General features: G+C 46.7%; 1 protein-coding gene across 2 annotated transcripts in view; it reads left to right on the plus strand.

Annotated features, from left to right (window-relative positions):
- Cyria (CYFIP related Rac1 interactor A) overlaps positions 1-23,936 on the plus strand; it is a 62,437-nt gene that overhangs the window by 19,966 nt on the left and 18,535 nt on the right. For both annotated transcript variants that reach the window (XM_048353399.1, XM_048353398.1), the window contains exon 3: positions 14,136-14,215. In XM_048353399.1, the coding sequence (XP_048209356.1) occupies positions 14,146-14,215 (70 nt within the window). In that variant the 5' untranslated portion in view covers positions 14,136-14,145. The remainder of the gene's footprint in view (positions 1-14,135; positions 14,216-23,936) is intronic.

The raw sequence follows: 23,936 nt of genomic DNA on the forward strand, positions 1-23,936 counted from the left end.
TCTCTTCCTTCTTTCATTCTGCTCACTCACTTGTCTCCTTTTCTACCCACCCTCCCTCTTCCCTTCCCCTCTTCTCTCTTTCTAAGTGGTTGGACTAAAGGACTTGGCACAGGACATTCTCATGCCACCTTTGGTCCACTTATTCTTTCCAGTTAGCACTCATTCCCTGCTGCGGGCATAATTGAGACATAAGCAGATCCCCATCCTGGGGGTGCTCATGTAGAAGACAGGGGAAGGAAGGCAGGAGTGACTAGGACTGCACGAATGCACTGTGAGAGAGGACTGTGGAACCCGGCCGGCCAAGAGGCAGAGGGCAGAGCTGGGGCAGGCATCGTGGCCTGGCAGGGAACTGCCTTCTGAGAAGGTTAAAAGCCCCACAGGAAAACGGGTCCTGCCACTTCCTCTCAACCTGAAGACTGGGCTGTGCCAACACGTCTCACAGCCCAGCCTGTGACAGCTGGGGTTCCCAGGGACACCTCCTCGCACCCCACCCAGGGTCCGTGATCCCAACAGGGCTGAGAGCAAAGAGCCAGGGCTCCCCTGTCCAAAGCTCAGGGGCTCACCCATGGACAGATGGTGAGGTTTGCATGAGAAGTTGCTCCTTCTCCTCTACCTCCCTCCCCACCCCCTTTCTACATTCTTTCAGCCCAGATGCACCACCTGCTTTTGTGCAACCCTTTCCTCAAAGACCCAGAAAATGGTGCCCAGAAGAGCCAATTCCATTAGAGTCATCTTTGAACTTAGCGTCTTGTTCTTACTGGCAGTGAGTTTTATTTAGCTCTAGTCTCTGTAACAAACAAATGGAAATGAAATTATTCCTTTGACTATTTGACAATTTTATTTCCGTACCAACATCTGTGCTAGTAATGGATGGAGCAGTGATTAAGACCTGTCCTTAAGGAGCACATCAGACATGTGTGCATATTATCTATATTCTGTGTGTGTGTGTGTGTGTGTTTGTGTTAGTCCCAGGGCTTGAACTCAGGATGTGGACACGGTCCCTGAGCTTTTGTGCTCAAGGCTAGCGCTTTACCACTTTGAGCCACAGCTCCATATTGAGCTTCTTGGTGGGTAATTGGAGATGTGAATTTCATGGACTTTCCTGCCTGGGCTGGCTCTGAATCTCAGTCCTCAGGTCTCAGCTTCCAGAATAGCTAGGATTACAGATGTGAGCCATAGTCACCCAGCTGTGTGTTATATTTAAAGAAAACATATGCAGGATCTGAGAATGCAAAAAGGAAGAGGTGGGTCTTCCTTCAGGGGTAATGTCAAGGGTGGAGAAGAATGGCACATTTGGGTGGGGAAGAGAATACCAGGTGGGTTTGTTGAAGGGCAAACTCTAACATGAATAGAGTGGAGCCCAAAGGCGTTTTTTAAATGTATGATTTCTAGAAGTTCGGGGAAGATTATAACTTATTCCAACTAGGTAATGTCATTTCCTGGGAAATGTAAGTAGCTTCTGAGGCCTTGGGATCTTTATTAATAATATGATGTTGTCCTCTCATGGAATATTCTCGAATGCTATTGGACTTAGCTTTGGTAATTGGAAAGCATCTTCATCTTAGTGCCCGAAGGCTATATCATTTTACTGGTAATGTAATAGCCATGATACATGAGACCCCATGAAATGATCTCTGGGGTGGGGTATGTGGAAGGTGTTCGATTGCTTCTAGAATCCAAAATGAAGGATCCTGGATTAGATAAATATCACCTTAGACTCTGGGGAACAGATTAAGCCAGGCTATGCAGGTGTTGGGGCCTTCCTTATTGAATATATGAAGAATGGTTTTATTTACTTCTACTGATTCCTTTTATGACATTTGATGACCAATGTGTACAAAAAGCCTCAGAGAAACTTCTCTTCAGCAATGCATTCATTCCCATGATTTCTGAAGTAACTCTTCCTTCCTAGAGATGAACTCTCCAGCACACAACCTCTTAACTATGGCCCGTTTGGGTACAGCCTGTGCCCTCAGAAGGGGCTGTGATTATACCATCCTGCCTTTTCTGTAGAATCAGAACTTCTCACAGCATGAGGGGCCGAGCCCACAGGTGCGCTGCGGAATGCTCTCCATGGCTGTTTTGCATCTTAAATCCAAGTGGCTTCACAATTTGATTTAGCTTAGCTCAGATTTTGCACTGAGGTACTTGAGTCTTTATTTGGGAATTTACCTTCTCAATGGATCAGGCCCTAGAATGCTGGAACAGGAAGGAGTTGCCTTGATCTTTTAGTCGCAGCCAGTCCTGTTGGTAACAGATAATATTAAGACTTAGAACAGGGGGTGACTTTCCTCAAGGTCCCCTTGAAAATGCTGAAGTGAGATTCTGGGGTTCCGTCTGTGTGGGCTGGCTTTCTGGATACTGAGATCCCCAGCCCCCTCCCCCCCCCCGACAGGGGATACACATAGACTTTTAACTGCCTTACAGGGCGGAGTCACGTTTCTGCTCAGGAGTGGCCCTGCTCTTGCTTACTGGGTTGCAGATTCCTCAGTAGTCCGTCTTAGCCAGTCTTCCTGGCCTTCTCTCCCTCCACTGCTCCCTGGAACATCATCTTCTGTTGTATGATCTGCTGCTGTCCTTCATGAAACCCAGTTGCCCTGACCAGGCGTTTGCTTCCCTCCCCCTGGGAATGGCCACTGTTCTCTCTTACCCTTACCCAGATCAGTCTCCTATTTTCCTCAAGACCCTTTCCCATGCTGGCTCATCTGGCTAACTTCCCCAGCCAGCCTCCCTTACATGGATTCTCAGCTCGAGATGTTCCTAACAGAGCAACCGCGATTTCATGACTCCAATGGGTGTGCCCGCAGCCCTGCCCTTCTGCCCTCCGTGGTAATGCCCAGTAACGACTCCGAGCAGCAGATGAGTGGAGAATCGCAGTGACTTACGAGTCTTCTGGGATGGACAGTGTTCACTTTGGCTGCTCGCTGAGTCATCTTGGGCAAACAACTCAACTTGCGTCCATCTTCTTCCTAGTAAATCAGAGACCAGAATAATGCCTACCCTTGTGGGTTAAGGTAGTATCTGTGAAATTTTAAGTACATTGCCTCTCACAGAATACACATGCACACACACACACACACACACACACACAGTGTACTATTACCATCCAGAACCCCAAGTAAACACTAAAAATAAGTACTCAATGTCATGTTTTTGGCTGTAACTCAATGCCTAGGAGCCATGAGCTGTCTGCCAGAACCTCTCAGCCCCATCTGGGGTTACACGAGTGGAGATGGAGACAAACCTGACTACTATAGCACAGTCTGAATTGTGCTCTGATCAGGGAGGGAGGGAGGGAGGGAGGGAGGGAGGGAGGGAGGGAGGGAGGGAGGGAGGGAGGGAGGGAGGGAGGGAGGGAGGGAGGAAGGGAGGGAGGGAGACAGAGAGAATGGGGGAAACCTATCAGGAAGACCCAAGGATTTCCCTTTCTCTGTGATGTGGAGGTAGAAACCTGTTTTGTTTAAAGAGAGATGCTCTGAAAGAGTCACGGGAGTGTCTTCATAAATAAATGTCTTCCTTTTCCCCAGTGTATGTGTTATCTACATGCGTGTGCATGTGCAGCCATCCCTAGGTGCTGGGCCCTGTGTTCTAGAAGTGGAGGATGCATGGACTGATGGGGACAGAAATCAAAAGGAAATACAGAGTGTGTGGGGTCGCTCTAGCACTGTTCTGGATGAAGTACTATTTTGGACAACAAAGGTCGGGTTCTGCTGAAAAATAAACAGAGGCCTAAATGTATTGGAGAAAAGTGCTTCAGACAGAAGGACTAGTACATGTAAAAGACCCACAAAAGAAATAGTAATGAGGGGCTGGGAATATGGCCTAGTGGCAAGAGTGCTGGCCTCGTATACATGAAGCCCTGGGTTCGATACCTCAGCACCACATACATACAAAAAGGCCAGAAGTGGCGCTGTGGCTCAAGTGGCAGAGTGCTAGCCTTGAGCAAAAAGAAGCCAGGGACAGTGCTCGGGCCCTGAGTCCAAGGCCCAGGACTGCCCCCCCCCAAAATAAATAAATAAGAAAGAAAGAAATACGTAATGAACTCAAGAAGAAAAGGCGGGCTGGCCACCGTGGCCGAAGCAGAGCGCAGGAGCGGAGAGCTGAGGGAGGGGAACAGTGCCGGTCTTGATGGTTGTAATGGAGGCCTTGTCTCAGTGACGCTTGAGGACATTGGAGGGATCGAGGTGGAGACGGGATGGGAAACAGCGTTTAAACCATCTCTGGAGCTGCCGAATGGACAGCTGGCTGCTGGGAGTAGACAAACGCCAAAGAGCAAAACCTGTCTTGGAAACTGCTAATGATCCTCCACAGCCCAGTGATGGCTCTGACGATGGTTCTGTCTGGGAGCCTGGAGGAGAGAGGGAGACATGATTGAGTCCTACCCTTAAGGGAGAGCTGCTAGAATTTGTTGACTTTGCTAGATGCGGTAAGAAGAAAGATAAGAGTCAAGGTTAACACAGAATTCTGAAGTCCATTTTTGGAAATATGGAGTTGCCTACCACTTACTGACCTGTGAAGGGGTAGATTTGGAAGGAAACAGCTTAATCTTTAATTATGGATGTGTGATGTTTAAGAGGTGTATTACAACTCAAGTTGCCGATTGCATATGTTAATGTAGACTTAAGGGAAGGGGACACAGTGAAAAAATATAAACTAGGATGTTGTTGGTACATATACTTTAGGATTCCACTTCAAGCCAGCACATATTCATAGTTTCAAAGGGCAAAGGAATTCTTTCTATTGCCGGAAGGACAGAAATAAGACTAGAAGATGTGTGTGTGTGTGTGTGTGTGTGTGTGTGTGTGTGTGTGTATACTGGTAATGGGGCTTGAACTTTAGGCCTCACACTCTTACTTAGCTTTCTTGCTCATGGCTGGCGCTCTTCCACTTGAGCCACACCTCCAGGCTGACATTTTGCTACCTAAATAGAAATAGAGTCCCACAGACCTCTTTTCTTTCCTGACTTGCTTTGAACTGTGATCCTCAGGTCTCAGCCTTCTGAGTAGCTAGGATAATTGGAGTGAGCCTCAGGTACCAGGCCAATTTTTTTCTTGGTAGCAAGTCTTGACTCCAGGGCCTCTCTCTCACTCAATTTGCTTGCACAGCTGGCATTCCGCCACATGAGACTCTGGACCCCATTTATATGTCTGGCACATTGTTTTGCTATTTCTAAAATGCTCCTGGCAGGAGTTGGAATGATTCCTGTTTCGCTCATAATGAAGCTCAGACTTGGGAAGGTTAAGGGAGTGTTCTGTGCCTTGCTTAAGGCTGTCTAGCTGGAAAATGGCTGATCTGAGATTTCCCTCTTACTCTTCCTGACTCCAAGAGTTCATATTCTGTCACTACATGAAATACCAACAGCCAGATCACTTCAAGAAATTCAACTGAACAATCTGTCTTCAAAAATACACAATGTAGCTGAGAATCTCTACCAGATCACACCGCCCCCCCTGCCCCCAATCAGCATCAAATCAAACCTATCCTAAGGATGACATTAAAGATTCCCGTGGCACAATGAATGAAAAGGACACATGGTTACGGTGTACGCCTGCCAGCCCACAATGCGTAATTGTGTCAGGGGTCTGACACAGAGCTAGTCCCTTTGAGCAGCGCTGTGGAGACAAGGCATCAGGAAAAGAAGGCACGGTTATGACATAAGCACTGGATGAAGTTGACGTGTGGACATTACCAATGGTGCTCATTCGGCATTGGTCAGTGGCAGACACTGCACTGCCTAGGCATAGCCAAAGGTAGTGTGGAGTCCATTTGGAATCTGTGATCGGAGAAATAATATTATAAAGTCCACCCCTGGGAGGGCTCCATGAAGATGCCCCCCACCTGTTTAAGTCTGCACCCAATACCTGCGTTACCTAGGTAACAGGCACACCAGGAGGCAGTTACCTCCTTCTTCTCTGAGGTGACATCCAATCCACCTGGCCACACCTCCCGCCTCGGCCCTAGATAAGGCAGGGCCCCTCAGTGGTTCAGCCCTTCTCTCTGGCCATGCATCATCGCGGCCACAAGCCGAGAATAAACTTTTCTCTCCTGCCTGAATACCGTGTGGTGTTCTCCATCACCTACCTACTTTAATAAACCTTGCAAAAATGAATCACTCAAGGTCCTTCATGTGACTCCCGATACTTTCATTTAGACTCAGGGTTCCGAGACCCCAGAGTTCATTCCTATGGTGCTGCGTCCTTTAGAAAAAGAAAGATGCTTTGTATCCTGGGTATCTGGATTTGCGTTATTAGCACAGTATTCCTGGCGTGCGGTTCCAGCGATAGCCAGGAGAGGGCAGCATGCTCTGCAGTTCGGCAGCACACCCTGCCCGAAGCCATGTTGAATGAGCAAATGTCTGCAAAGGAGGCTGTGAGCTCTAAATGTCTCCTTGGCAGGAAACCCTTGAGGAGCACGCCGGGGTTGTGCAAACAGCCTTACAATGTCTGCCTGTGTGCCTGCACTCAGCTTCTCCCATGTCGTCCACAGTGCTCTGTTGTTTTTTGTTTTGTTTGGGGTTTTTCTTGGGGGGTGGGGGGTGGGTAAGGGGGCTCTGTGGACTCCTGCACCTTGTCATGTAAAGGCAGTGAGCTGTGTTTGTCGTAAATGAGGCCTTGTACGATTAATAGCCATGCGAAGGAGCCCCGAGCAACCATTCAGCACCCTGCTTCCCTTCCTCGCCGGAAGGTGGTCCAGAGCCAGCTCTCTTCCCTCAGTCCATAGCAACTGTGAAGAATTGCTTGCTGTAAGGAAAATAGCTCGTTTGCAGGGAGGTTGCAGTTTTGTTAATGCAAGGTAGAGGGCGCACACTGTTAATATTTGTTGTTGGGGAAGCAGAGGTCTTCCTGCAAGTGAGATAGGACACTTGCTTCTTACCACCATTCTCTTACCAAGTGAAAAGGAAATCGTGTGGTTTGCACTTTACTGCTTGCACTTTACTGCTTAAGATAACTCAGATTCTGGGCTGGGGATATAGCCTAGTGGCAAGAGTGCCTGCCTCGGATACACGAGGCCCTAGGTTCGATTCCCCAGCACCACATATACAGAAAACGGCCAGAAGCGGCGCTGTGGCTCAAGTGGCAGAGTGCTAGCCTTGAGCGGGAAGAAGCCAGGGACAGTGCTCAGGCCCTGAGTCCAAGGCCCAGGACTGGCCAAAAAAAAAAAAAAAAGATAACTCAGATTCTAACGCTTGCCAAGTCTCTGATGCACAAACATAGTGGTTCCACTAAATGATTGTGTGTGTGTGTGTGTGTGTGTGTGTGTGTGTTAATCCTAGGGCTTGGACTCAGGGCCTGGTACTGTCCCTGAGTTTTTGTGTTTAAGGCTAGTGCTCTACCACTTGATCGACACCCCCACTTTCAGCTTTTTTGGTGTTTAATTGTGCTTTCCTGACTGGGCTGCCTTCAGACCGCTGTCCTCAGATCTCAGACTCCTGAGTGGCTAGGATTATAGGCGTGAGCCACCTGTACCTGGCTCTCTTTCTTTCTTGAGAATGTCTTTCACTCACTTGTCTGGCTGTTTGACTATCAGTAAAATGAAAATCATGACTCAAAAATAGATGGGGGATTTTCCTTCCTGAGCTTCTGTGCATAGCTCCTGGAAATACGGCAGATTTACAGAATCGATTCCAAACAGCAACAAAAAGGGTCAAGCCATCCAAAAGGCTTGTTTTGATACAGACTTATGTTGCCCACCTGCTCTTCGCCACAACTGTTCGTCTCTGCTCCGTTTGTTTATAGACAGCACCTGTGTGTTTATTGCTATTTGACCTTCCAGTGCATTGCAGAGAACTCCAGGGAAGAAAGTGAGAGCTCGGCCCTGAGCTTGGTGCTTGGGTTGGGGTGCAGAGTGGTCAAGAGTGTTTGAGGTCTGGAATATTCTCTGAAGAAGTGAGATGAAACCCCTCCAAGAATCCACAGCAAGGAAGGTTGTGGTTAATTCTGTCTAGGGGTCCAAAGGAGATTTCTAGGAGGACTGCTGTTTGGTTTTGTTTGAAAGCTGGGATGGCCACAGGCTGAAAGGGAAGAGGCATCCTAGGAAAAGCAGAAAGAAGCAGAGCCCTTGACATCTCCATTGCCTTCCTTGACTAAAACACAGGGTTCAGAAAGGACACAGCATGAAAAGAAGCTTCTGAAAGGATGTCTGGGCCTTGAATGCTACCTACCTTCACTTCTTGGAGGCAGTCCCCTAAAATGCACCATCTGAACGCTCCGCCAACCCCGAGTCCTGCCTACTCTATGTCGTTTGACTCAGGAAATGGCTTCCAGCCCTCACTTCACCTCCTAGCACCTAACTGCCAGCTTTCCCTCGCCCGCCTTGGGATCCTAGGCTTAAGTCAGTGGTTAGCACAGCTCAGCCGGGTGCAAGCCAAGGCTTTCCTGTGAAGATGGTAACGCTTTGGACATTCGGAACGCAAGAGATGGGATGAAGCTGTCCAGCCTCCCTTGGCCTCCCAGGCTTCAGGTTCTTAGCACAGACAGACCGAGATTTAGATAGATAGACAGATGCTGATATGATTTTTGACATTTTCTATTTCCCCCAAATAAATCTGACTTAGAAACTTGCTTTTAATGCTTTGCTGTGTCCATTCCAAAGCTACCTTTAGTACCCAGGTGGGGCTTAGTTTAAGAAAACTCAACATCTGAAAGCCTTGAGTTACAATCCACGCCAGCCCGTGCCCCTGGGGGGTTTTCCTTCTCCGGACCCTTTCTTGCAGCACTTCGTCGCTCTGTAGCTTGACCTGATAGGTCATATTTCCCTGCCTGACAGAGAAATATGGATGGGGGCAGAGAAACTTCAAGAACAGATGTGTGACACAGCTGCCCACAAAATGAAAGCCAGGCAGAGACAAGCAGAAAGCTTCCTCTTTGTTGTATGTGTTGTATTATGAAATAATGGGAATGGGAGAGATTTGACCCGCCAGCATGTATTTCCTAGGTGACATTTCCTGTGACATGTTCAGAGCCTGGTGAATGATCCAAGAAATGAGAAGCCCCCAATGTGGAAGGATGGGGCACATGGACACACTGGAGGTGGGAATCAACTGCACCAGCAAGTAGAGTCTGGGGAAGGGGATCTAGGAAGGTGAAGAAGTGTGGAAAACGTTAAACTGGTAGGCTTCGCCGAGAGACTGACATAAAGCGGTATGACAGGTAGAGAAGTCTCCGATGATGCTAAGGCTCCTGCATAGATAATCAGACTCACCACCTAAGCGGGGGAGGGGGAGAGAGTCGTGGGGGGGGGTGGGTATCAAAGCCACAGAAGTGGACATAATAAATCTGCTGAGATGTAATGATACAGCCCTGCAGCTGAGGACGGAAGTAAACTGTGGTTAGAAGCTGAGAAGTTCTAAGCAGATGAGTAACAGTCAAGAAGGCCTCTCCAAGGAGAGTGAGAAACCAACATTAGAGACCAACATGGGAAGGATGGTAAGCAGACAGAAATTAGGTAGTAGCCCAGAAGTAGGTGGGATCTGTAGCACCTCAGGAGGCCGTGAGTAAACTTGGGGTGCCTCCTTTGGAAGCGCCACTCTGAGGAGGAGAGTCCTGGCTATCCTTTGTGTAAGTCCCTGAGAAAGAACTCTGGAGACAGGCTAGCAAGCCAGGAGAACTGGTTGTCTATGTAAGTTCATACGCACATTGTCAGAGCAGCCCAAGACTCGGGTGACTTCGAGAGGCTCTTTTTCACTGCTAGGCTGAAGTCAGAGCCATCCGAGAAGGCAGGAATCACCCAGTGAGCGTGATACTGTAAGTGAATGGCTTAGAGCGTGGGCCTCGGGGGCCATCTTGCTCCACCTGTGGCGTCTCCTTCCCGTGGCAATGGGGCAGAATTGGCGTGGGTGGGCTGAGACGGGGAGCCTGCCCAGGTCAAAAGCAGATCTTGCAAATGGTTTCTTCACAGCTGTGCCCTTGGCTTCACAGATGGAAGTGGACAAGTTCACCCATCCTTTCTCAGCGGTGGGGCTGGTTCCGAGCAGCGTCTCAGGCCGATTCTCCACACACGGCCTGCCATTTGAGAGCACACTGACTTGGGCTCACATCAAACGAGTCTAACTCAGCCCTTATTTCCCGGAGACTTTCTGCTGCTGTAATATTGCTGTTTTGAGGGAAATTAGCTGTGATGAGCTAATAATCTATTTTAGAAAACTGAACTCAGGTCTTGAGAGGGCTGTTTTAAAGCCGCACTTAATTGTTCAATTCCGTAATGGCCTCTTGGTATTTTTCTTGTGAGAAGTGGATAGCCTTCCGACTGGACTCCCGCAGCCTGTATCCCACAGAGAATACCACCCTTCCGCGGCACGCCACGGCATTCGTGATGGATGGGAACATTCAAAGCACTTTCCCACTTGAGTGCCCTCACTTGTGGTGCTAAAACGTGTTGGGGTTTTTTTGTTGTTTAAACAAATTTGGCCGTGCACTCGTTTTTATTGTCAGATGGAAGAGTCTAGTAGGCTCACATCGCTTTGGTTTTCTTCGTCTATTTTGGAATGAAATCATCTGTGGGAATCTTGGCAACATGTTTAACAGTGGAACAGAAAAACCTCACGACGATCACATCAGTGGCAGATGGGAAACTGACATGCAGCCCAGCCAGGCTATCGACCACTGCTGGTCTGGCTTAGCAAAGTCAGTCTCCTGGAATTGACATGTTGAACTGCTTCATTCCACTGATGCAGAAAAGTAGCTTGTGCCGTTTATATAGTAGCTGATATCATTTATCTAGTAGCGTAAATCATTTTAAAGCATCATTTTGTACGATTCCTAGTATTGAATCCACCTTTTCTTCTGTTTTGTTTTTGTTTTTTGCCAGTCCTGGGGCTTGGACTCAGAGCCTGAACATTGTTCCTAGCTTCTTTTTTGATCAAGGCTAGCACTCTGCCACTTGAGCCACAGCGCCACTTCCGGCTTTCTCCATATATGTGGTGCTGAGGAATCGAACCCAGGGCTTCAAGTATACGAGGCGAGCACTTTACCACCAGCCCCACCTTTTCTTCTGTGGAGAAGCATTTTTGGAAATGATCTATTTTGCATCCTATATTAGTATAGGCCGATTGGTAACTGGAAGCTGGTAGACTGTTTTGCTTGTGATTCTAGACAGTAAACAGACGCAAATGGTATTCACGCGGCTCAGCAGTTATCATGAAAAGAATGACTGTGTGGGCAGTTTGACTATTAGTTTATTCAGGCTGGGCTCCTTTTTCCAGGAATATTCCTTGGAAGCCAATTCTATGGGCAAAGCCAGAGGTGTCCGGGCAGTATGGGACGGTGTAGTGAGATGACCACAATGACCTTGAAGCTTGCAAGGTCACTGACAGATGCTGCCTCCCAGGCTGCCCTCATGATGACTAAAGCTCTGAACCTTGCACCTCAGCTCGAACAACATATTATCTTAATCGCTCTTCTAAAATAATATCCAGACATCAGGAACATCCCTGAGGCTGAAATTGGATTGTTTCTCATCTGTTTCTAGCTGGGGAAGTTGTAGGGATGAAAGGGTCCCTCTTTCCTCCCACCCCTATAGGTTCAACAACTAAGTCTACTGATCAGACCCACAAGGGTGGATCAGCAGGAGAAGCGGCATAGGAACCACACAGTGTGAACCTCAACAGGGTTGCCGCTTGAAAACTCTGCAATGGGAGGAGGGAGCAGAAATGGGAGCTCTAGACCACGTTGGAGGAAGTGTGATTTTAGGAGAGAGGAGTGCACCTCAAGAATAGACAGAAGGCTGGGGGCCGTGTTGACCTGGGCGCTCCGTGTGGTGTCAACCTTCATCTTCCTTCCTGCAAGGTCATCCTGCGGAGGATCTGGCCTTGGGTGGAGAACGGAACTTTCAGGAAAGCCCATTCCTGGAGGGGAAGAGTGTGGGAGATGGGTGGGGGTAGGGAGGGTGTGGGAAGGGTGAGAGTGATTTCAGTGCTCCTGGAGTTCAGTGCCCCCCGTAGCTCAGCGCATGCTTTTGGCTACTGTTTTCTGGCGTGTCTTCAGTGAGACTACGTAGCATTTCACCAGCCCTTGCTGTCAGTGCCATGCTAAGCCGTTTTCAATTCGCTCCGTAAAAAAAACACAAAAACCCAAGATGGTACTTGGATTTGAACTCAGCGCCTCAAGCTTGCTAAGTAGCTGTTCTCCCCCTTGCCCGCGACCTGCAGGCCCTTGTCTTGTGGGCAGTTCTGAGCTAAGGTCTTGCGTTTTTGCCTAGGCAAACCTGGACAGCAGCTTTCCCCTTCGTGCTTCCCACCACAGCTGGGACGGCAGGCCTGTGCCACCACACCTAGCCCGTGCTGTTGAGATGGGGACGGAGGCCTGTGAGAGAGGAAGTAACTTGCCCTGAAGAGCAGAGGCCGTTGGGCGCAGAGCTGGGATTCTGAGCAGGCATTTTGCCAGGCGCTGGTGGCTCACGCCTGTCATCCTAGCTACTCAGGAGGCTGAGATCTGAGGGTCCATGTCTGAAGCCAGCCTGGGCAGGAAAGTCCATGAGACTCCTATTGCCAAATAACCACCAAAAAGCTGGAAATGGAGCTGTGGCTCGAGCGATAGAGCACTAGCTTTGAGCTGTCAAGCGCAGAGGCAGCATCCAGCTCCTGAGTTCAAGCCCTAGGACCAGTACAAGAAAGAAAGAGGAAAGAGGGGGGAGGAAGAAAGGAAAGAAGAGGGAGGGAAGGAGGGAGGGAGGGAGGGAGGCTGAGAGGGAGGGACAGAGGGACAGAGGGAGGGGGAGAAAGAAGTAGGCACTGTGGCATAGAGTAAACATCCTATTTCTCCAGTTCCTCATTAGTGCAGTTCCCCCGCTGGAATGCCTGCGAGTGTGCGAGTGTTTTCTCCGTGGAAGGTTGCGGAGACTGGATGGCACTGAAAGCCATTTCCTCCGTGCATCCTTCCCTCACCACGTCTTTCTTGCAGCGATGTCTTCCTTTACTTCCTTGTATCATCCTAGTCGTCGTCAGCGCCGTGAGTGTGGGAACCTGCAGTCTATCTTCGCCCTCGTACTTGCCCCGTGATTCTTCACATTGATCCTGGCACAACATGAAGCATCAGAGCCGCGAGAGTTCACATAGGGCAGAGTGAGAGGAAGGCCCAGGCCCTGCTTGCTCCTCCGTGAATACACATTGAGGGGACGAGTAGATGGGTGAAAGTCCGTTTAATGTCCAGGCTTAAGAGCAGAAGGTTTGGTGTTCACTTTAAAAAAGAAACCTATGTTTTATCTCATCTCTTATTTTTAATCGAGACTGCAGGTGTGAAAGAAACTTGTATTTTTCTGTTGACTGCTGCTCCACCGAGTGTCTTTTTGATACTATGCCTTTTCTTTTTTTCATAAAGCACCCAATGTTTTTTACCATTGAAATATCAAATTATGAGAGCCTTTAACCTGCCTCAGATCATGCTCTGAGAAATCCAATCTCCTGTACACATCAAAAGGGACCCCCGCCCCCCCAAGCCCCAGCCTCAGTGGCTTCTGGATTCTGTTTCTCGTGGACTTTAAAACATTTAACCTTGAGGAGGAAAACTGGGAGAAAATGAGTGCGAGGGTGACACCATTCAAAGAGAAATGTACACGTTACCTGACTTATGTCACTGTAACCCCGCTGTACATCACCTTTACAATCCATTTTTTAAAAATTAACCTTTCTGGAAAGGTATTTTAATAATACCCTCTGTCACACTTGTCTGTTCAGAGAATCTCTTCTGTATTCATGGTAGGAAACAAAGGCAGCATGAGATATCTCTCTGTAAGGATTCTGAAGATGAATAATGGGAAAAGGGAAGCACCTGGTAGAATATGCTGACACTTCACTTTCAGTACCCAAGTGCCAGACTCTTTCAATAGGATGTTCATTGGTTCATCATTTTCGAGAAAACAAGATGCATGGGGCATGCGTATTCTCCACAGAGACTTCTGGCCACTGTGGCCCTTGTCGTCCTCTGGATAGTTTAGGCCCTATGTCTCTCAAGGGTAGTGAGCCACCGCCTCAAAGCTACTTTATCTCTCACCAGTTCAGCAACAGACTACAAGGTGATCGCTCATCTCCACAGCTGCTTTCTCTCTGGTCCTCAGAGGTAGAGAGAGTTCCCATGGTGTTCATGTGAGTCTGTATTTTCAATATAACTCATGGCTATTTTATTTGGTTTTGCCTTTCCTAGGTTTGCTGGGATGGGAAACCTGCTTAAAGTCCTGACCAGGGAAATTGAGAACTATCCACATTTTTTCCTGGATTTTGAAAGTAAGTTCCCAAATTTATTACAACAAAATAATGGAAACCTTTCGTTTTCTTTATAGCTTATTGGTTAGGAGGTAATAAAGATGTTTATGTGCATGCCAACCGTATTCATTTGAAATTATGCATATCTTTTTTAGATTACTTCTAAAATCATTTTTATTCTCTCTCTTCCCTAGACTTTTAGAAATTGAATGGAAAGCCTTTTCCATTTCTTTCTTTGGTTCTAGAAGTGTTCAGACGTGGTAGGCCTAGGACAAATCATCATGTATCTATTTAATTTTTGTAATGAATTACTTTCTTACGTTGGAGAGAAAGATAATAAACATTAATTTTCATAGAAAAATAATAAACATTAACTTTCATAAAATATCTCTGCCTATGGAAGAAAAACAGTGATGAACCAGATGCAAGGCTTACAGATTTTTTTCCCCCTAGTATCTCCAGCTCTTTGTTGTTTTCAGAACTGAGTTTTAAACTCAGGGCCTCAACAGTACTCTAACACGAGAGCCACGTCCCCAGGCCTTTTGCTTTTAGTTAGTTTCAGTTGGTTTACTACTTTACCAGGGCTGGCCTCAAAACACAATTACAACCCTCCTATCTCTAACTCCTGAGTAGCTGGTATTGCAAGTGTGTACCACTACCTCTGGCTCCTCTCTCCTATTCTTTATGTAGTTCATAGTTATTTAAAACTATTTCAGGATTTAGAGATATGGATATGCTCTTAATCCAAAAATAGTTTTCATTATCAAAATCATTGAACTTTGTTCTGAGTGAAAATAGCTTAGAAGGCATGAATGAATAAGCACAGAGGTCCCTATTTCTTTTGTTTTGCTTGCGTGTTTGTTTTGTCAGTCCCGGGCTTGAACTCAGGGCCTGGGCACTGTCCCTGGGCCTTTTGTGCTTGATCAAGGTTAGCACTCTGCCACCTGAGCCACCACAGCGCCACTCCCGAAGTTTTCTGAGTAGCTCATTGAAGATAAGAGTCTCATGGGCTTTCCTGCTCAGGCTGCCTTTGAACTTCAGTCCTCAGATCTCAGCCTCCTGAGGAGCTAGGATTACAAGAGTGAGCCACTGGGGCCCAGCTTGGTTTATTTTAATGATTGAGGACATATACAAAGGATTGACACATTTATGTGTGTTAAAACTAAGCTTAGGTGGGGCTGGGGATATGGCCTAGTGGCAAGAGTGCCTGCCTCGGATACACGAGGCCCTAGGTTCGATTCCCCAGCACCACATATACAGAAAACGGCCAGAAGCGGCGCTGTGGCTCAAGTGGCAGAGTGCTAGCCTTGAGCGGGAAGAAGCCAGGGACAGTGCTCAGGCCCTGAGTCCAAGGCCCAGGACTGGCCAAAAAAAAACCAAAACAAAACAAAACAAAAACTAAGCTTAGGTGTCCCTGTTTACTCTTGTGTCTTCTTTTTAAATTTTTAATTCTATAATAGCGAGCATAGCTAAATGCCTTCTTTCAGGTCTCCCATCTAGCCAGGCGCTGGTAGCTCACACCTGTAATCCCATCTCTATGTTTGGCTGAGAATGGAATGAGGTTCCAGACCTCTGCCTGGTTAAAAAAGGCTACCAGACTCAGTCTCAACAGAAGGAAGTTGGAGGTGGTGGATCATGCCTGTAGTCCCAGCAGCGGTGGGGAGCCTGTATATAGTAGGCAGATCACAGTTCAGGCACATGCTTGTGTGGGAAGCAATCCCCCAAATAGCCAATGCATGTGTAGGAAGTGAGACTCTATCCCAAAAATAGCCAGTGAAAACCAGAGCTGGGAGTATGGCTCAGCAGTAAGAGTGCCCGCCTAGCAAGTGTGAGGTACCGAGTTCAAACCCCAGTACCACCATGAGAGAGGAAGAGAGAGAGAGAGATGAGCTGGCACAAATAGACTAAAAAACTTCTGAGGTTTGCCAAGTAAGTGGCAGGAGACCTTGGGCAGGTGAACTAACTGGAGGTGAATGCCCTGTACAGACTCAGTGTGGACACATACACAGACCAGTACATAGACTCCTTGCTTTATTTCAAATAGACACCTGAAGCTCATAGGTTTGAAAAAATAAAACTCTGGATCATGGTCACTGAAGACACCTTACGTCTGTCTTCACTTGTTGTCGGTGTTCGTGACGTTGTTTGGCTTGGTTTGGCATAGTTGTCAGGTAGGGGCTCAAGAGCCTGCTTGTTTTGCTACTTTAACATCAAAGACTTAGAGAAAACATCAACCTGGGAGTGGAGAAAGACATATACAATTCGATTTATTTTCCCAAAGAAAAAAATCAAAGGGAATTCCCTTAGGTTCCCAAGGAAAACTGTAGTCCCCCGAGCCCCTGGGCAGGTGATGTGTGAGGCTGACGTTCTCGTGGGGGACTAGGAAGGCGAGATGGGAACACAGTCTGCATCTCTCCTCTCCTCCCTCCATGCTGCCTTCCGGTGCTCAGGGCAAGCTTCTAGAAGTACAGGACTGTCATGTACCCCTGACTGCAGGTGTATCCATTATATACAAGGACATGTCACAGAAACACCCAGCTTCAGCTTTCTGGTTGGACAAAGCTTCTTTGTAGTGAAGATTTTCAGTGATGGAAGGCTGCAGAGGAAGAGGGCAGTGGACACAATTTCCCCCCGAGTCTGGACATTTCAGCTCAATCCAGTGAGGCAGAGTTGAGCATGATTATCACATCCTGAAAGTCTATGTGATGAGCCAGTCACTCCTGTAATCCTAGCTAGTCAGGAAGTCGAGATCTGAGGATCTAAGGATCAAAGCCAGCCTAGGCGGACACATTCAAGAGACTCATCTCTAATTAACCAGCAGAATGCTGGAAGTGGAGGTGGAGGTGTGATTCAGATGGTAGAGTACCAGCCTTGAGTAGAAAATCTAAGCAAGGGCACAAAACCCTGATTTCAAGCCCTACGACTGGAACACACACACACACACACACACACACACACACACACACACAGCGCCACACAATGAGATACAGTGCTGAGAGTTGTCGTCACCTAATGAAGCCTCAAGCTAGAATAGACAACAGCATAGACAGTCAGTTGGAGATAAAGGAAATGCGGGGGTTTAAGAGAGGCATCCTGGCCAGGAGTGAAGAAAGAGTGAGACCATGTATCTATCTAGCTGCTAGAAATGGAAGGCAATGGAAGGAAGTAGAAAGCTCTTCTTGCAACAGAATGAGTCATTTTTTTTAGAAGCACTTAGGGGAAAAGGACTTTTCCAACAGATGGAGACAGGATGACTAAAGGCATAGAGATTGGAATAGGAAGGACTTGCTTGAAGAACAGCAAGAAGTCCGATTTAGACAGAGTACCAAATGCTGGCTGAGAAGAAATGGGGGTGGAGTGGAAGGCTGGCGTAGGCTAGACCATAGCGGGTTCTCCCTCAGTCTCTCAGGACTGGAGGGCAGCCATTGTGGCTGATTGCTAAACAGAAGAGCAAGAATCTCTGTGGAAAAGAGGGAGAGACGATAGGATTCGTGATGATGAGAACATGAGTTGTGTCTGTGCATGCAGGGGCTTAGGGAAGTAAAGGATCTGGGAAAGAGGCCACATTGTAGAGGTAAGAGGTCTACTCATTGAAGTTCCAGAGGTCTTGAACCCTACCTGGTTTTGTGCATAAAGCAAAAGGCTGGGAGTGGAGATGAAGCTCAAATGGCAAAACCCAATTTTGGGGTTTTTGTTGTTGTTTGTCTCAGACAAGGACTCAAACTGACTAATGCTTTCACACTCTGGCTGACACTCTGCCACACAAGTCATGCCTCCAACCCCTGAACCCGGTTTTGAACACACAAAAAAGAAGCCAAGCAAGAGCACAATGCCCTGAGTTTAATACCAACACCAGGAAAAGCAGAGGGATGACCCGCTGGACTGTGGGTATCACTGGTGGCCCCTGGGAAAGCATCTGCTTTGCACACTGAGGCTGGGTGGGAAAGAGTTAATGAGTAGGGTCGAGGAAGGAAGGAAACCTGAAAGCATGTAGTAATAGCTTAAGTGAATGTGGCACCTCTACTTTCAATGTTGAGTTTTCTTTTTGAAGTCCGTGATGGGATATAATTGAACTAGGTCTAATAGACATAATTTAAGCTAGGTCAAAACATAACACAAAATTAGACACATCTGTCCTTAGGTTTTCTAGTTGCAAAAGTATGATTTAAATTCCTGTTGACCTTTGAAGTGAATTCTGGTACTTTCTGCTTCGACTTTTCCAGAGTTACTTTGCATCTTTTTTCAGCCCCCTCCTCTTTTTCTTTTTCTCCCTTTGCCTCTTTGCCATATCTTCATTTCTCCTCTGAAGACTGGGAGACAGGAGAGAACAGAAGACATGAATTCAACTTTCCCCATTCTTTCTTCTCCCTTATTTCCCCGTCCCTCCCCTCCCCCTTTCTATTTGAGAGGTGCAGGAAATTGAAGGCCTTGTTTGCTAGACAAGCATTCTACCACATGTAGAGGCACTTGTTTTCAGAGAGGATCTGGAGCTTTTTATAGGACCAGGTCACAGGAGTGCACAGCCATACCCTGCTTATTATATGGGGTTTCATAAGCCATTTTCTCTGTGCTGGCCAGGAATCCAGTCCTCTCTATCTCTGCCTCCACAGTAGCAGGCATTATAGGCATATACCACCATGCGCAAAGAACTCCCCATTTTTCCATGAGTGTTGGCTTGAGAGGCCATGTGGTATTAAAGCTGTGCCTAGCGTTACTCAGCCACACCCTCAGCCGAGGAACACCATGGGAGCGGCGGGCATTGGCTTTCCAGGTAAGTAGTTCAATGATGCCCAGACAGAAATGATCATTAGAAGCATCTGGCCAGTCTTCTTTTCATATAGACCTCACCCCAGAATTCTCATTCAGTGACTTAGTTCCACAAGATTTTGCTTTTCTGCACATTTGCCAGTGCTTCTTTCTGTTGATGACCTAGCTTGATCACCATCTTTAACCTTCAGTGACACACTGCCCCCTCTCAGAGGGTGGGGGACCAGGAAACTAAACCAGGCAACCTCTTGAATTGTATGAGCCAAACCTGAGAGTGGTAGTTCTCCAAGATGGTAGCAGTTCAAGTAGCTTAAGCCAGACATGGCGGTAATCCTAGCACTTGAGAGATAGAGGGAGGAAGATCACAGATCTGAGGCCAGCCTAATCTAGATAGTGAGGCCCTGTCTCAAGAAAATGATAGCTGAAAATCTATGAAATCTCAAATCATAGCTCAAATCATAACATAAAAATATCTTTCACTGGGAATATGGTCTAATGTTAGAGTGCTTGCCTTGCACACATGAAGCCCTGGGTTTGATTCCTCAGCACCACACATATGGAAAAAAGCCAGAAGTGGCGCTGTAGCTCAAGAGGTAGAGTGCTAGCCTTGAACAAAAAGAAGCCAGGGACAGTGCTCAGGCCCTGAGTTCAAGCCCCAGGACTGGCAAAAGGAAAAAGAAATCTTTGACCCTCAAATAAACTGACTAAAGGATGGTATGGTTAGGAGAGGAGTCCACAGGTGTAAATCCTCCAAGCAAATGCTGAACAGTTTAACAAAATGAATACCAAGAAATGGGACAGTGTCTGAGCGGGGGAGGGTAAGGAGAGGGGAGACACACTAAGGGAGGATGAGCAAATGCAGTCATTCCGTTCAATGTGCATGATGTAAAACTTGAACTGCAAAAAGTTGAGGATTGGGATGGGAGGGGGGAAGAGTGAAAGAACAATGGAGGGGCGACACTGATTGAGAGGCATTGTGCGCATAGCCTGACTCAGGGAGTCCTAACTTCTTTGTATAACGACTTAAAAATAACATTTTAAAAATCCCTAAGCCTATTCAAGAGCATTTCACTTTCAAGAAACATTTTTTCCCCAACCAGTACACATTTTATCTATCAAGGATTCCTTTAGGATCCAGATACACATTTCTCCAATGAAGATAAACAAATATCCAAATTGTCTACATGAATAAGATGTTTGCTAGCATAAAGCAGGGGAGAAATGTGAATCAAAACCACCTGAGCTGGCTCTGCACACACAGTAGGATTATTTTCACTGAAGGAGAAATTCTAACAACCACTGGCGGGAACATGAAGAAGTCAGAGTCCTCTTCCACTGCTCAGCAGAAAGCAGGATGGTATATCTTCTTTGGAAAACAGTCTGAAAGCTGCTTAAAAGGTTAAACATTAAGTTACCATTTGACCTCGCTGTTCCATTCCCATGGATAAGCTCAATAAAATTACAACAGGTGTCCACATGAAAAATTGTATGTGACTAACCCTCAGAGCACTATTCAAGATGGACCGATACAATAACTTTTCAGTGGAGTCTTACTGAGCAATGCCAGGTATGAGGTAGTGTGGTGTGGGACAGCCCAGATCAACCTTGAAACCATGAGCTCAGTGGAGTAAGCCAGCCGCAAAGACCGCCCGTGGATTCCATCAGTGGGAACTGTGTAGAATGGACCAGTATGTAGAGACCGGAAGTGGATTCATTGTTGGTCGATACCTTACACATGTGGTTGTGCCCCTACTCACTGGACACGATATTTTCCTTCTTTGGCTCCTATAGTAACTCTAGTCTATTCGTGATCATCCTTGGGCTCCTTTCCTTCTCCTAAGAGTAGAGGGGCACTGCTTCGTCCTCAGATAAGACCTACAGTGCCAGAGTGTGTATCTGCATTCTCCTGTGTAGCTTCAGGCAGGCTCCAGGCCCCAAACCCAGGGTGTCTTTCCATGTTTTTATTCCTGCTTTCAGGTTTTCTGATGAGCATTGGGTGACGGTCCCTGGGAAAACGCTGGCCTTTTTGCCTGGGAGTCCCAGGGGCCTCTCCTGCGCCTCCTCTTGAGCTATAAGGACGTTCCAGCTGTTCCCTTCTTAGCCACGTGTGTGGAAGCTTTGTCTTCTCACCCCTTCTCTGCCAATCCTGAAAGCACCTGTGCCCACATTGCCAGAACCTTTTGGACGGCATTGCATTGGGTACTTGGCAACCTCAGCTCTCTTACTTGAAAAACGGCAGAGGTTTTCATACTTATCTAATTTCCCGTGTGCTTTGTTAGACAGCTGATAATATGTGATTTTTTTTTTTGCGCCTCTTCATCATTAACATGAAAACTGGTTACAGAACCATAGATTTATGCCTGACAAAATTAGTTCTTTCATATCATGTAACAGAGAGTACATATTGAAATTACTCTGATTTTCTCAAAACCAGTGTAGCAAGTTTGAGGTCTAATCGAGTTAAATCTATATAATTTATCTGATGACTTCTTTAAAAAAAATATATATGATACCATGAGATGACCAGATTTGCAAATATGCAATACAATGGCATTAACCATCATCACACTCTGTATGGTACAATAGGTTCTAGAACGTACTTATCTTGTGTGTGCTATGAGTAGCTATAGATCCTGCAGTCTACTTGGTGAGGCAGATGAGAAGACCCCCCCTAAAACTATGCCGGGAATGTTCCAGCAAGGCAAAACCAAGCAGCGTTGTTTTTCTTCTATCTGTGCACCCTGGTCTTTGGTCTTCTCCTTGGTCTCCTCTTTGAAGTGAGGATCTGTTTCATTTTTTGGCAGAACTGGAAATTGAATTCAAGGCCATGTATTTGGTAGGCAAGTGTTCTACCACTTGCATTACATCCTCAGTCCTTCTGCCTTTAGTTTTGTTGTTGTTGTTGTTGTTGTTGCTTGGTTGGTTTTTAGTTCATTTCTTCAGCAAAAATCTCCCTTGAATGAACCTGGATTGTGATTCTTCCTCTTTCTCCTGAGTAGCTCAGACCACAAGCATGAAACACCACATTTGGCTGGTTTTATGATAAAGGTTCTTGCTCATTTTTCCCCTCAAACCTTTGTCTTCCTGTCTCTACTTCGCACATAGCTCAAATTACCCTCCTGGTTCTGGATGGTATCCTGTGTTTATTATGTGCCTTATCCACTCCCACACCATAGGGTTGTGTGTGAAGCATAATTTTAGGACCACTGGTGTTTGCTTGTTTTTTTTGATGCTGAGTCATTTTATGCAGAGAATTCCCTGCATTCTTTGAACAGAAAATGCAGCAATGAAGGTGGGTTCTTGGTGGGGGCAGGAAGGTCTGGATGGAGATCACAACTCTTCTTCAAGTAGTTTAACATTTCATTGGGCAAACAAACTGTGGACACAGTGCAAAGACAATAGCACAGGTAGGAGGGAAGAACAAGAGAGGAAGAGCAATAGGCCAGGCACTAGAACAAGTTCTAGCCTGGAAATGTTCCTTAGAAGAAAGTGGCTAAAAAAAAAAAAAAAAAAATGGCGCTCTGATGAGACAGATCCACACCTATAAATAAAGCAAGAGCATGAAGAACAATAGCAGTGTCAGGCAGGGATGTTAGTAAGGAAATTCTACCATCTTCCCGTTATTGCACTCCCCCACGAGCGACAGTCTCCGGTTCTTTGCAGCCAGGGGTTGAGTGAGGCTAGCCTGGCATCTGGATGCTTCTGGTAAATCAGGACCGCCAACCTGCCAGTACTGATCTTTCCATCCATCAGGACTCTGCTAAAGGCTTCTTCACATCTGCTCCAGTGTCCAAAGGATGCTGAAAAAATCTTGGAAGAGAGGCTGGATATCAGAAAACATCAATAGCCTGGTATCTTTTTGATTTAGTATGCTCCCTCGACCAAAATATTTTTAATTAAATTTTACCGACAAGGTGATGTGCAAAGGGGGTACAGTTGCATAATACGGTAGTGAGTACATTTCTTGTCATATTTGTTACACCCTCATGTTTCTTTCCCTTCCCTAGTTCAGGTAGACATATATACAATATCCAGTGTGCCAAAATCATATACAGTAACCACGTAGGGTACGCCAAAGGAAATTCACCTGGAACATTAAACGTAACGACAACAATAGAATCTTCCTGTGTCCTTCTCTTGGAGTTGTTTTTGCTAATTCCTCATATGATCATGTGTACATAGCTGTTGAGCTATTGTGATCCACTGATAGGTTTATCCTAGAACTTTTTATGTTTGTTTACTAGTTGTTTTGTTTTAGATACATAATGTAAAGTCGCTGACCCAAACATGTGGAAATACCATTCGAAAAGAAGTTTGTTAATTTGCACACCTGGTCTCTACTGTCTCCCCCCCGCCGCCGCCACCCCCCCAGCAACAATCATATATCAAGGAGACCGTGCGCCTTTGTTTTCTGTGTTCTAGGCTTGTCTCGCTCATCATTATTTGTTAAAGCTCTGACCATTTCCCTGCGAATACCAATACTTTATCATTTCTAATCTCCATGTAGTATTCCATTCTGTATAGAAACCACATTTTTTGGATCCATTCATCTGTAGTGGGGCATCTGGGTTGTTTCCATATTTTGGCTATTGTGAATTGTGCAGCGATAAACATGGATGTGCAGATACGACCAACATTTTTTTTAAAAGAATTTGAGTTGACCGGGGAAGAAGTTTGTTGATGGCATTGTGGCTGCTGGGTGACACAGACACCTGAAGTCCCAAGACCTTTGGCTTTGTCAGCACTTTAAGCTCTGTCAGTGCCCTGGTCACTCACTCTGCCCCAGCGTAAAAAGCACTGACGTGCCCAGGGAGAGGACCTGGTTTTCCGTGAGCGCTGACATTCAGTCAGTGACAAGTTGGCCAAAGGATCCCATCTCAAAACGCCATCCTCACAATTCCATCTTTGGAATGTTGTCCCCACCATGGGTCCCAGTACAGTGGGTGAAATAGACCGTTCCTCACTGTCCTCGACC

This window comes from Perognathus longimembris, chromosome 8 (assembly GCF_023159225.1).
Source record: "Perognathus longimembris pacificus isolate PPM17 chromosome 8, ASM2315922v1, whole genome shotgun sequence".
Lineage (NCBI taxonomy): Eukaryota > Metazoa > Chordata > Mammalia > Rodentia > Heteromyidae > Perognathus > Perognathus longimembris.